This window comes from Girardinichthys multiradiatus, chromosome 13 (assembly GCF_021462225.1).
Source record: "Girardinichthys multiradiatus isolate DD_20200921_A chromosome 13, DD_fGirMul_XY1, whole genome shotgun sequence".
In the NCBI taxonomy this organism is placed as follows: domain Eukaryota; kingdom Metazoa; phylum Chordata; class Actinopteri; order Cyprinodontiformes; family Goodeidae; genus Girardinichthys; species Girardinichthys multiradiatus.
The window spans coordinates 30,044,159-30,057,419 of record NC_061806.1 but is presented as its reverse complement, the minus strand read 5'-3'; the positions used below and the strand labels follow the sequence as shown (position 1 = coordinate 30,057,419).

General features: G+C 35.2%; 1 protein-coding gene across 2 annotated transcripts; it reads right to left on the bottom strand.

Annotated features, from left to right (window-relative positions):
* Positions 1-148: 148 nt before the first annotated feature.
* On the bottom strand, positions 149-11,812 carry LOC124878934 (major histocompatibility complex class I-related gene protein-like). Of its 2 annotated transcripts, none has more exons than XM_047383139.1 (8): positions 11,693-11,812; positions 8,215-8,475; positions 2,649-2,927; positions 2,102-2,404; positions 1,350-1,457; positions 1,138-1,155; positions 976-1,019; positions 149-789 (listed from the first exon to the last, which is right to left on the bottom strand). In XM_047383139.1, the coding sequence occupies exons 1-8, from the start codon at positions 11,751-11,753 to the stop codon at positions 757-759; spliced, it is 1,107 nt and encodes a 368-aa protein (XP_047239095.1). In that variant the 5' UTR covers positions 11,754-11,812; the 3' UTR covers positions 149-756. The 2 variants fall into 2 exon arrangements, with proteins under 2 accessions (XP_047239095.1, XP_047239096.1); XM_047383140.1 differs by having other exon boundaries at positions 149-782.
* Between the last annotated feature and the right edge of the window lie 1,449 nt (positions 11,813-13,261).

The window sequence follows — 13,261 nt, the reverse complement described above, 5'->3', positions numbered from 1 at the left end:
GTGCTGTCAGGACAGTCAGGTTTCTTTACACCAAACTTTATACACCTGCAGCCATGGAAGTGACTGGAACACTGGAATATATAAACCAGCAGCAACGTTTTTGTTTTGTATGTGAAACAGTTTTTGGAGCTCTAGAAACTACAAAATCTCTTTTTTAAAGCACTTTTAATCACTTCAAAAACCCATGTTGTTACAAGTTAAAGAAAAAAATTCTGAAGGAATTTCAAATTTTAAATATATTTAATAAACTTGCAACACATACAGTACAAACCCCACTAGCAGAACGTTATTTCATTATATCTAGGTTAAAGATGTAATGAAATAAGACCAATTCAAAGAAATGATGGAAAACACCACTTGAAAGAAACTGTTGTAATCAAACACAAGTTAAGAAATAACTTTTATTTATAATTCATACCTATGGATATTTACAAGACAGTGATGGAGAACAAACAAAAAAAATCTTAAGATTGCTGATTATTTAACACAGTAAAATATACAAAATTGTATGTTATATTAAGCAGTCCAAGTTTAACTTTGACTTCATTTTTAAGCTCACTCTGGCATTAGAAATCAGATAAATTGTTGCCAGTTAACCGAAATTATCCAACTCTAAATAAAAGCACTACAGCAGGATAGCAAAATAAAACTGAAAAGTCTCAAACAAGTTTCATAGATATTGAATGATTAAATCTCAGTTATTTGAATTTGTCTTGATGTTGTAATTTATGAACAGACTTTTTTTTTCTTAGTCATTCAGGCGATCATCTTCTGCTGTTCGCCGCCCGCCTGTTGAGAAAGTTGATAAATATACAGATTATGTTGTTTTTCTATTCAGTACAGCTTCCAAAGTTTACTCCGTATTTCCAAATAAATTTCCTTGGTGTCAGAAATCAGATGGAAAGCAAATATCTTGGTGAGATTGAATCTAAAGCAGCAACAGTTTAAAATACTATTTTATTATAATTAACTTACTTTCTTAGGATCTTCTGAAGAAGATGATGATGAAGTGTCAGAAGCTACAAAACAACAAAAAAATGTGAAATTGTTCTCTTTGGCTTTCACAGTATTACATGGAAATCACAAGCAACTTCATGATATTATGAGACAAAGAAGAATAAAAAATATTATACTCACTATTTGTTTGTTTAAACCCTGAAACACCAAAAACAGCATTTTTTTTATTTTAGTTTTAGAATAAATAATAAAATGTTTTCATTTAAACTATATGCAGCATAAACTCTCAAAATGTCCTGATTGATCAGAAGTACAAACCAATGAAAATAGTTGCAACATGAACACAAATCGTATGCAAATAAAGCAGATTTATGATGATTTTGGTTGCTCACCATTATTATTTCTTCTCCACCAGACGACCCCAGCGATGATGGCAACCAGAACTAGGAGTCCCACAACAACCCCCCCAATCACAGCCCCGGTGGGGAACCCTGAAGAATCTGAAACAAAATCATTTACACTGCTGAAGCTACCTTAGTTATCAGAACATTTGGAGAAAAACTGGGAAAAATAAAATGGGAGAAAAAATTAATGTAGTAAAAGTAATACTGGAACTGGATACAAATTTCATCAATGGTAGTTGTGTTAAGCTCAACATTTCTAGTCAGTGGTGGAAGTTTATACAAATTTCTCTGCATATGTGCCAAAAACAAAATTTGGTAAAAGAAATGTTATCCTATCAGTGAACAGAGATGAGACTGGAAGGGTGTTGCAAAAAAAATAAATAAAGATGTTAATTACAAGCAAGTCTAAATACGGTTTTACTGAAAGATTGTGTTTCAGCAATATTGCAAAAGTAACGGATAATAAAATTTATCAAAAGTAATGCTTTCTGAGTGTGTTTCAAACTATATATATAAAAATAGTAAGAAAACATCTCAGTAACTTTCCATAACTGGCTCAATAATGTAAAGCCTTTGACTTTTTTCATAGTTTAATACAAATTAAAAAAAAGATATTACTTAAGATCTAATTTGAAGAAACAATCCTACAATCAGGTTAAGCTAATACAATTCTGCTAAATAAGAAAACCCAGGGAGTAAATAAATAAACATATTTTAAGGTCATCGTATTTCATTCTTACCATTCCCAGTCCTGATCCTTGTTTTCTCCAGTCTGTGGGTGACGTCTTCTTTGACTCCAGAGAGCTGAAACACACATTCATACTTGGTCCAGTCTTCAGCTGCAACAGAGGACAGATCTATGTCCACACTCATCTGGAAGGTCCCATCATTGTTAGGGAGGATCTCTCCTTTGTCCACACCATCATGAACCTCTTCTCCATCTTTCCTCCAGAACATCTCAGCTCTGTTCGGGTAGAAACCTGTAGCGTGGCAGCTGACTGGAGAGGAGGAAGTCTTCTGGAGAAAGGAAACTGATGGAAGATCTGGAGATGGAGACACAAAGTTCAAATATAAACAGTTTATAATGATTCCTGTCTAATGAAAAGTACATTACTTGAAATGTGTCAGAGCTGGAGACGAGCCTCAGATACACAAACAGAACTGAGTCCAGTCTAAATGTAGTGAAGAAGTTGGTATCTAGATGAGTGTTATAACATTACCTTTGAGTAATTCTAGTAAAACAAGGTATTTAAATAATACATAAAATATCAGGATATGTTTCCATACCTGTTCTCATCAGAGAGCTCCTTCCATAGCCAACATACTTCTTCAGCCACTCAGGACACTCCTGGTTGAAGTAGTTCTTTCTGTACTCCAGATTAGCTTTGTCTTTGTTCCATTTGTTTGTAGTAATTGTAGCCTGTTGTTGTGGAGCGATCCATGTGTTTGTCTCCATGTCCCAAATTAACCAGTCTTCCCCATCATAGCCATACTGTTGATACCCAGTAACCTGTCCAGTCTCCTCATCCCACTCACAGCCGTACATGAACTGGACAATGTGGACACCTAAAATACAGAGAGAGAAAACAGAAACTAAGACGAGTTTTTGTTTATTACTCTTTTAACACCAGATTTTATGAATTAAAACAACAGTCATCCAAACATTGCAGACATCTTAGAGAGAAAGAGAAACCAACAGAAACTGCTGAGAAAAAGTTATAAAAGTTATTTATTATCATCCAAAGAAACCTTCATCATATACAGATCTACTGTCTGCAGTTTATCTACATTGATTAGTGTAACTTAATGTGACTCAGAGGTACATAGACATTGTGACTTTTGAACAGGTTCATCTCATAATTAATTTAGTTTTACATCATGTTCATCTGCAGACAGACAGCGAGGTGACATGTCTGAGGAGAACGTTTTGAAGTGAGACGTTACTGTGAGGTTTCTGCTCAGAGTTCTTCACTGAAGGAGAGTTTAGGTCCAGTTTTGATCACTGCAGCATCAGTTTCTAGTCTTCATCTTCCAGCAGTAACTCTGATCTTCCTGCTGGTTCAGCTCCTCTCAGTCAGTCATGTTTCAGCTGATCTTCAGTCCCTCCATCTGTGTTTCTTCTCCTTCAGTTTGTTTCTGTCTCCTCAGAGGTTCTGGAAAGACTCCACACATGGAACCAAACACCTGCCCACAAATTGACTCTACAACCCAGAACCACTGACCCAGGACCTCCTCCTCTATAAAGCAGCTGTTGAACATGATGGGTTCTTCTGCTGATGCTGGGAAAGATCTTCCCTCCTGATCAGAGGAGACCTGATTAGATCTTCAGTTCAGACGACAATAAACTGTTTGTGATCAGTCTGACAGTCTGAGCTTCTTAAAGCTGCCATCAGTCTGATCTTCAAGCTGCTTCTGAATCAACACACAGTTCAGCTGCTCTCAGGTCAGTATTTCTCTGTGCTGCCAGACGACTGAAGGAGCAGAAACCTGATTGTAGCTCATGAAGCTTCCTGCTCACCAGACAAACTGTGTTTCTGCTCTGAGCTGCTGAGATGTTTGTTAGACGAGCGTCTGAAGAAGATGAAGGACTTCATTCATAGAAACGCAGCTTCATCACAGCAGATGTTGTGGAGAAAAAGAGGTTCAGGGAGAAGCTGCAGTAAGGACCTTCAACCCTGTCTGAACTGTTTTACTGTGTTTTCTACAAGGGTTTCATCCAATCTGCTGAACCTGAAGGAGAACCTGCTTCCAGCTGCACAAAGTTCTGATTCCCTCTGAGTCTAGAGATGGTTTTATCTGCTGAGCTTCACTGTTAACAAACACTTGATGCAGCTGGACTTCTTCTGTCTCCTGGATGATGTTTCTCCTTTGGTTCCTGTGTTTCACAGTTACTGAGAGGAGGACCACGCCTCGGTTTAACGTTCCTCTCATGTTCCTGTGATGTGACCTGCTGGTTCTTCTACAGCAGCAGAGGTCCAACTCTTCTCCGTCAGCATGGAGGAGACAAATAATCCTGACCCGTTTCATTCCTGTCTGTCTCTGAACAGACGGAGGAGAAAAACTGCGTCTTTAACAAATGTTCTGGATCAGAGCGGTTCTGGTTCTCCTGCTTCACTGAACGTTTCTGATCCACAATAAAACACCTGCTAGAAACAGTCAGAGTGTTACATGAACACACCGAACCGGGCTTTAACCGGATCAGACCGTCTCAGCTACAGTTTCCACACCTCTGAACTAAAACGGAACCAGAACATATTCGGACCTTTTTTCCCACCAATGAGGCGTTTCAGTTTGGTTAAAGATCAGCATGGAAACACATGAGGGTCCGCAGTGTCTCCAGGTTGGAGCTGCTGCAGCAGGAAGTGGGCCAGCAGGTTAGTTGGTGCTGCTCACATTAAATGTCAGGAAGCTGGAGAACAGCAGAACATTTTCCTGAAGGTCGTCTGATGTCTGGAAGTTCTGACATGAAGGTTTTCTACTGACTGTCAGTGATGGAGACACAGAGTGGAAATCATCTAAAATATCAAGTTTTTCCTCAGATTTTAGGTTTTCTTCTTCATTTGGAGCCATTCATGGATTAATCTGCTCCTTGTTTTATTCTTTGACCCAAATATTTAAACTATTCAGGACATGTTTTATTTATTAGAGGAAGATTATATTTCTATTTGATGTCATATTAGCCATAAATACATTTTTATGATCACTAAATTATTTCCAACTAATTTAGCATCAAACAGATAATTGATGTTCCTGACGGCACCGACAGCCATCAGTCATTTTAACCTGATTTCATCTAATCTGTAGTTTTACTTTTTATTTATTTACCAAACAAACTGAGTTCAGTCCAGTAAGGTTCTGCTGGTGGTTTGGTTCAGTCCAAATGGGCCCATTTTAGTGATGTTCTGTCTGTTAACTTGATTTAAACTAATTTCCACTGAGAACAAACAGTTAATCGGGCAGCATCTCCATCCTGCTTGGTGCGGCTCAGCTCGGTCCAGAATCTGGTTCTGATGGAGCGGTTTCCTGTGGGCCGGGAAGTTTAGTTAAAGTTCTGGTGGATAAAGTGTTCCTAATATCTGCTGGTTAGTGTGAGATGAACAGAACCACTGTGGCAGAGATCTACAGTGGTTCTGATCTCAGAGCCTCTTTAGGTGTGGGAGGTTTTTCCTTTGGTTCTGTTCTTCAGTCTCTAACAGCAGAACCGGGTCATCGTCTGGTTCTGCTGGTTCTCATCCAAACAGCCACGTTCTCGTCTCCTTGGTGTTGGTCAGTGAACAGACTGCTGGGAAATCTTCTCCATCATCACCTCCCTGATCGTGACCTTTGACCTCTCTAGTCTCATCGTTGCTCTCACAGCCAAACATGCTGTGGAAGATGTGAGCAGCTGAGAACGTCTGCAGGAACATCTCAGCACAAACTTGATAAGACTGAAGGTCACATGTTCCTCACAGCCAATCAGAGGATGGAAATGTGTTTCTATGGCAACATGTGGAGACTTTAGAGACAGCCGTCAAGAGTCAGATCCTAACAGTCCATCTCCTCTCTCCATCACAGAGCTTCTCTGCCTCCACTAACACTCAGCTTATTGACCCTGATGAAGATGATGGAGGTCCATCTCCCAGTGTGGATCCAGCAGCAGATCTTCTCTCTGTGGAGTGTGGAGACTCCTGGACATGAACCCTGGTGGCCGTCTGAGAGAAACGAGGCTGATCTACCTGAAGGCACCACAGCTGCTCACAGGAATACAACCACTCATCTCTCTGGTCTGTTCTGGTTCTGTTTGGACCCAGATCTTCCTGTTTCAGGGTTCCTTCCCTGTTTCTCAGTCATGCTGCTGTTTATGGAGATGCTGCGTGGCCTTCAGCAAAAACTAACTCCATGATTTTATTCAGTAAAGAGTTAAAAGATCCAAGAGTTTAAACGTTGTGAAAACTTGAAACATTTTGACTGTTTTCTGTGTTTCCAGTTTTTAATCAGTTAAAATTAAATGAAGCTGCTGTATAAATGAAATGTGAAGCTTTGCTGCACATGTTCACACTGCAGCATCAGTTTCTAGTCTTCATCTTCCAGCAGTAACTCTGATCTTCCTGCTTGTTCAGCTCCTCTCAGTCAGTAATGTTTCAGCTGATCTTCAGTCGCTCCATCTGTGTTTTTAACACCAAGTAACTTTCTGACTCACTGTGTGATAAAATCTGTTACTGATCAGTTTGACCGTCTGAGCTGCTTAAACCTGCAATCAAGTCTTTTCTTTTTAAATTCTACGTTCAGTCATATTTTCCTACTTTTAGTTGTTTTGTCTCATTATGTTTAGTTTGTTTCTCAGTTATATTAATTGTTTTTACTCATTTTTAAATATAGTTTCCATGCAGAGAACACAGCTGACATACAGCTCTGTGGATGTGAGGACAGACAGACGCTCTCACTGTTGTTCTGACAGTAATTAAAGGTTAACTTCAAGGTTTTCCAACCAACTGAAGCAGAGCTGAATCATGAGTGTAAATCCTCAGAGCGCTCCAACTTTACACAACAAACAGATGATCTGAGTCAGAAATCAGAGAAATACAATAATGACAGATAATAAAACCACTAAAAATACCACCAAGCTACTAAAGAATATCAGTTAACTATAAAAATGTCCAGTTTACCGTTTTTATTCCTTTTTCCAGCTGTAAAAACTGTAGTTTAAAATAATATTTAACAAAAAACACAGATTATTGTACGTATCATCAAATGTTAGACGAGAGTCAGTTTAATATACGATTCAGGATGTTTTTATTATTTATTTCAACTTGATTCCTGATGTTTTCTATAAAATAATCTTTATATTTATTGTGTTTAATGGTGTAATTTTAATCAAAGTTGCTGCAACATTTAAGATTTAAAAACAAAATAAGAGATAAAATATGAAATAAAGTTCACTTCTATAACTGATCTCAGCTCATCTCATTTTATTCTCATATATTTTTAATATTTTAATTTGTCTGATTTTTGTGCTTCTCTAGATAGTAATGATGCTCTCAGCATTGAACAAGGACCACTTATTAAAAGTTTAAAATAAACTCTGTTATTATTTTATAAATGAAGCAACTTTCACCTGGGAGATAAACTGCAGTAAGTTTTAAAGTTCAGAGAAGCTCAAAACTCTGACAATGACTTCATGTTTCAACTCCTCCATTATTTGACCTTCATTCTGACATCAGTTTCATCAAACACCAGAACCAGATCTCCTAAAGAGGACCTGAGTTATAAACTAACACTGAGTCAACATTAATACATACCTGCTCTAATCACATTCAACTATAGTTTCAGTTTAGTTTCTTCAGTGAAGGATTCTGTACATCTGAGTAATTCAGAAGGATTTCCTCAGAAATAACTAAAATAAAGAAGTTCTGGTGAAAATAAAGAACTAAATATTGATTCTATATTTAAACCTTTAAAATGGACAATATTAGGAATTTAAACAATGTTTAATATCACTGATAAACACGGATGATGAAGATATGCTGCTGCTACTGAAACACCACATTTTACTCAGTTTAGCTTCTAGTTCTAAACAAATATTTAATAATTTTATTATTCCTGGAAGTGACTCATTCAGCGTTATATAGGTTAATAAAATGAGTGACTTTATTTAAAGTTTATTTAATTTTAACAATTGTTCAACTTTATATTTATTCATGGCTAAAGAAACTGTTCAATGAAGTATCTCCATTTGTCTCTCTGTACTGTGTGTGTGTGTGTGTGTGTGTGTGTGTGTGTGTGTGTGTGTGTGTGTGTGTGTGTGTGAGAGTGCATCATATATATCTGTCATAAACAACACAAAAAAAAGATTCATAAATAGTGAGAGACGAACCTCCAGTTTGGTTGAAGCGCTGCTTTAGAATTTCAATATTGGCTTTGTAGGACTGCTGGGTACCCTGAAGCCCTCCAGTCTGTGTCTTCCAGTACTGCTCATCATTGTTCTTCTCCATCCAGTCCTGTTTGGGCTCTGCTTTCTGGGTGTTGCTGTCATAGTAAACCATCTGAAGATCATCAACCAAACCAACAGCCACAAACTCTGGGAAGTTTGGGACTTGAGACGATGCAGTGTAGAAATATTTCAGGGAGTGGGTCACTGGAAAAAAGACAAGATTCTGATTTGAGTTTAAAAAATAAAACTAAAATAATTTAATTCACCACATTTGTTTGCTTACAAGTAAAATGACCAATAGCATAATAATTATTAAAAGATCATTCAGAAAGTGTTTTATCTTTCTTTAAGGATGTATTTATTTGATATAAAATATTTTGTAAAATAAATATTAAACTTTAAAACTTAATGAATTCAAAACATTATTTTATCGTGTCTCAGAAACGTTTTTAAAGCTACGAGTTTCATCAAATGTTCTTCTTTCCCAAGTAGATTGTTTCACACATCCTGACCTTTATTTCATATAAAATAGAACAAATATCCACCAACTTCAACCTCAGATATTTCAGTTTTTATTAAGATTTTACTTTCTATCATTTCATAAAGGTTCACCTTCAGTTATAGAGCTATATTCACTTTTTTGTAGTAAAATAAAAATAGATTAAATTTTTATAAAAAGGTATATGAAGATAACCTTCATGCAATATACTTTGTAATATTTAATAATGTTTGGCACTACACTTTAATATAATCTTAAGTTTGGTTTATTTATATAAAAATCACTTAATTGAACCGATTATTAATACTTTCTCAACTCAGCAGAGGATAAACGAATAATTCTGTTACAAATTATGTCAAAATTAACTTGTTTAAATTAGTAAAATATATTTTCTTTTGAACGATGAGCTGATATAGAAATAAAGTTAAAATACTTTGGCTGCTGCTGATATTATTAAAAATAAAGTAATGATTCTGACCATCATGGTGAATATTGACCTCTTTCAGTCGGTTATTGAATCCAAAAATCTGAATGATGAAGGTTTAATCTGACAGATTATATTGCTGGAAGATCAGAAAGGACTGCATAGATTGGGCTCCTGCCTTTTATTAAGGACCTAAACAGATTTATAAGTAAACATATTTATAATTTCAACTAACAGCTGCATAATTAATGAATAAATAAAAATGTTACCATGGCAACGTTGTAGCCAGATAAGATAATCTATAGTTAGTGAAATATAATTTCACCGATTCTTGGGATAAAACAGGTTTTAATTATGAAAATAAAACATTAAATTACAGAATCTGAAGGTCTATCATTAAACTCTAAGGTTAAATGTTCTGGTCCAACCTCCTCATTTGTTTTATAAAATAGACGTTTTTCCAGCTTTTATTTAGTTTTAGTCAACAGACACAATAAGAAGATAATTATTTTTATTTAATTGGTCTAAAATGTGTTTAGAGTTTTTAAATCATTATTTGGCATTCTTAGTACAGATATATGCTGTTAAATATTATTTTTGTTCATTTTTGAACAGTTTTATTCTGTTAAAATATCTAACATTATACAACATTTACTTTAAGCCTAAATAGAATGTTTTTTATTCAACAAAAACATATTTCTGTATTAAAATAGATTATTACTTTAAAAACTCAACAGCACTGAAGAAACATATTCATGCCCCACCTTATTTATTTTGAACATGACTGACCCCTGAGGTCATCAAATCAACCTTTATTAGATGTTTCAAGGACCAGGCTGAAGCACTGGGCTGACCGGGCTTTTTCAGCAGCAGAACCTCGACTCTAGAACCAACCTCCTTCAGACCTTCACTCCACCACTGACCAGACATCTTTACATCTAAGCTTCAGACGTTTGTTTTCAGGCAGGCTTTTAATATCTAGTAGTTTGGAGGCTTTTTATCTATGATTATTTTCCTGTTGTCTGTTTTTATGTTTTTGATTCTGTTTAGTGTTTTGATCACTTTAGCCGGTCGTTTTAAAGACCTATATGGATCAATAATCAATAAATGAATGAATTTGAAACAAATAAAACTCTCTGCTCTCATAGCTTTCATCTCTCCAGAGTATTTTTCTCTTTCTTTGTTTCTCCTGCTTTAAGCTGCCTACTCTGAGCTCCAGTATGGCCTGATCCACTGGACTGTCTGGGAGCTTCTGGGTGATCTGAGCCCCTTTTATTCAAATCATTGAAACATTTTAGCTTCCCTTCCTCCATCCTCTTCCTCCATCTTTCTCTTTCCGTTCAGAGATACTCCTCCTTTAACTCTCTGTGTATTTGCTTTATTATTTTGATATTCACTGTTTCTTCTCCTTCTCTCCTCCACAGATAGCTGCTGTCTAGCCAGAACTTCCTAAAATACATGAGGTCAAAGTTGAGTGAAATGACTGTAAAACTCTGAGGAATTACAGTAAATGTTAGATTTGGTTAAATGTTGTCAAGTTATTTTCATTTTGCTTTAGTCACTAAAGATGCATAATCTACAAGAGATATTAATTATTATTATTATGTAGGTTGGTAGTAGGTTCACTGTGTGCCTCCTCGAAGGCTTCATAATGAATTAAGAGAGGAAGAAACACATCATCCATCTTGTTTCACCTCCACCTGCTACATCTGACCTCTTCTTAAAATGTACATTTATGTCCTAATCTAATAGTTTTATAGAAAAAAGACGGTTCTGAGAGCAGCTGTGTCCATAAATATGAACAAGTTTAAGAGAAAATAAACTTCCAGGAGCCTGAGTGATCTTAAAACATACAGAAGAGCTGAAGGTTTGAAAATAGGTCCTCAGGAATGTAGTTGACCTTTTAGTTGCCTGATTTTATTAGTTTTTCTAAATGTTTGAGGTTGGTGACGAATATGTTCAACAAATTTTGAACAACCACAAAAAAATAGTATATATTGTTCAAAACTCACTGTTTGTAGATTTTAATACATATTACAGTAAACCCTTTCATGTGATAAATATATCATTTAATTAAATTATTATATTTAGTTTTTAATCAACTTGAAATGATTATGTCCGATCCGAGGACAACTGATTTTGTAGGTAATGTGTCAGCATTTAATATAATAAAAAACAACAAACTATACAATAACCTTACATATGTTTTACATATCATGTTTGTGTTAATTATTAAAGAGTAAATAACAGAAAGAGAAAGATAAATGCTTTACTTTAGCTAAGTAGCAAAATGTTACTTTGTTTCAAAAATTATATTTATTTCAGAATCAACTGCTTAGATGTTAAAGATTTTATTAAACTAAGGATTTAATTAAACTGTTTGGTTATTAGACTACATAATAAACCAGAAGTTTACCAGAACTGTACAAATTCCTGAATATTAATTTATAACATTCTAATAAAACAAGGCAAGAATAAAAAATATATTAATAACTTACCAGCAGCAGAGCTGTGTATTCCCAGCAGAACAAAAACCATAAAGGGGAGCATTTTGCCCATTTTGTCCTCCAGCACAGCGGTCCAATGTCTTTGTCCTGATAAACAGACTGAACTTCTAGTTCCAGAACATCTTCCTCATCTAGGACGTAAAAGGGGCGTCAACATTAATCAGAACCAATAAGAAAACATTCTGACGGTCGACGTCACTTAAATCTGGGTGAAATTGAGCTGCTGGGGTTGTCAGCGAAAATGAAACTAAAATCTGCTTCTTTTATCACAAGATCTCAGATGTTTGTGTTTGATGGTCTTAATATCCTGGATTTTAGCGCCATTTCTTTCTAGCTGGAAGTTTATTTATATTTTTGTTTTTTTTCCCTGATAAAACAAGAAAGAATGTCGTTATAGTTTCATGTGTCAAAGTCCAAAGACCATTTTAATTCTCATTTGTCTGACTTCAATAATTGGCCTTATTAAATAATGAATGATTACTGTCATTTTTTAACACAATAATAATAATAATAATACATTTAATTTAATGGGTCTTTCAGGGCAATCAAGGTCACCTTACCAAGTAAAATTCAATAAAAGCAAAATCATATATAGGAATAAAAAGAAACCAGAAGACAAAATAAAAAGGACCACGGTGCTTGATGAGGGTCAAAATGCTTGTTTGAACAGATTAAGTGTGATGAAGGGCGCCCTCTAGTGGTGAAGGATTACACACATTTGACTCTGAGGCAACAAATACTAAAAGACACAAAAATTATTACTGAGAAATGAGTTGTTGACACTTTAAATTTTGATTATTCATCTGTAGAAACATAATTCTTATTAAATGACCACATAGTGGACTACAGGCAAAGAACTATGAAGCAGGTAACAAAGTACTATACTACATTAATAAAAAATCAGGGAATGAAAATATGTATTTTATTCACTCATTATTTTAAAAAAATGATTTTTTTTACTTGCAGGAAGCTTTAATCAGATGATATTTGAAAGATTTCAACAGTATAACTGAAACACAACATTAATTTAACCTACAACAAGAAGCCAAACACACTGCAGCACATTTTGTCTGCTTCTCTCTGGTCTTTTGGGTCTGGTTGTAAAAACATCTTTAAATCCATCATCAGTTCACTTCAAATGTCACTGAATCAAACACTGAAACATGACCTCATGAAATGTTAACTGGCTTCAGCTTTTATTTATTAGGAAAAACATTTTAAATTTAACAGAATGGAACATTTGATTTTTATTCATCACTAAATTTCAATTTTGAAGCAATTACAGAACAAAAATACTTTTTTTTGCATAACTTAACTGTTTTTTGTCATCTTATTTTTATTCTCCTCCCTAAAAATAAACCGACAGAGGTAGATCTTAGTACATTATTCAGTTCAGTTTTTTAAGTTTTTATCACACTATAAACTAAGGAAGCATTAATTTCCTCTGAGTTCAGCTTTGCTGTGAAACAAGAGGAACCAGCTGGAGGACAAGAGGAGAAACTTTGAGGGAAGATCTGGTGAAGAAAAGGAAGCAGTTTAGTTTTCTGAAATATTATTTGC

Coding starts and splice junctions, on each gene's coding strand:
- LOC124878934 (XM_047383139.1), bottom strand. CDS start 11,753: ATGGGCAAAATGCTCCCCTTTATGGTTTTTGTTCTGCTGGGAATACAC. Junction 1,458..2,101: donor AAGGATCAGGACTGGGAATG/GTAAGAATGAAA, acceptor ATTTTGTTTCAG/ATTCTTCAGGGTTCCCCACC. Junction 790..975: donor CTTCAGAAGATCCTAAGAAA/GTAAGTTAATTA, acceptor CTTTCTCAACAG/GCGGGCGGCGAACAGCAGAA.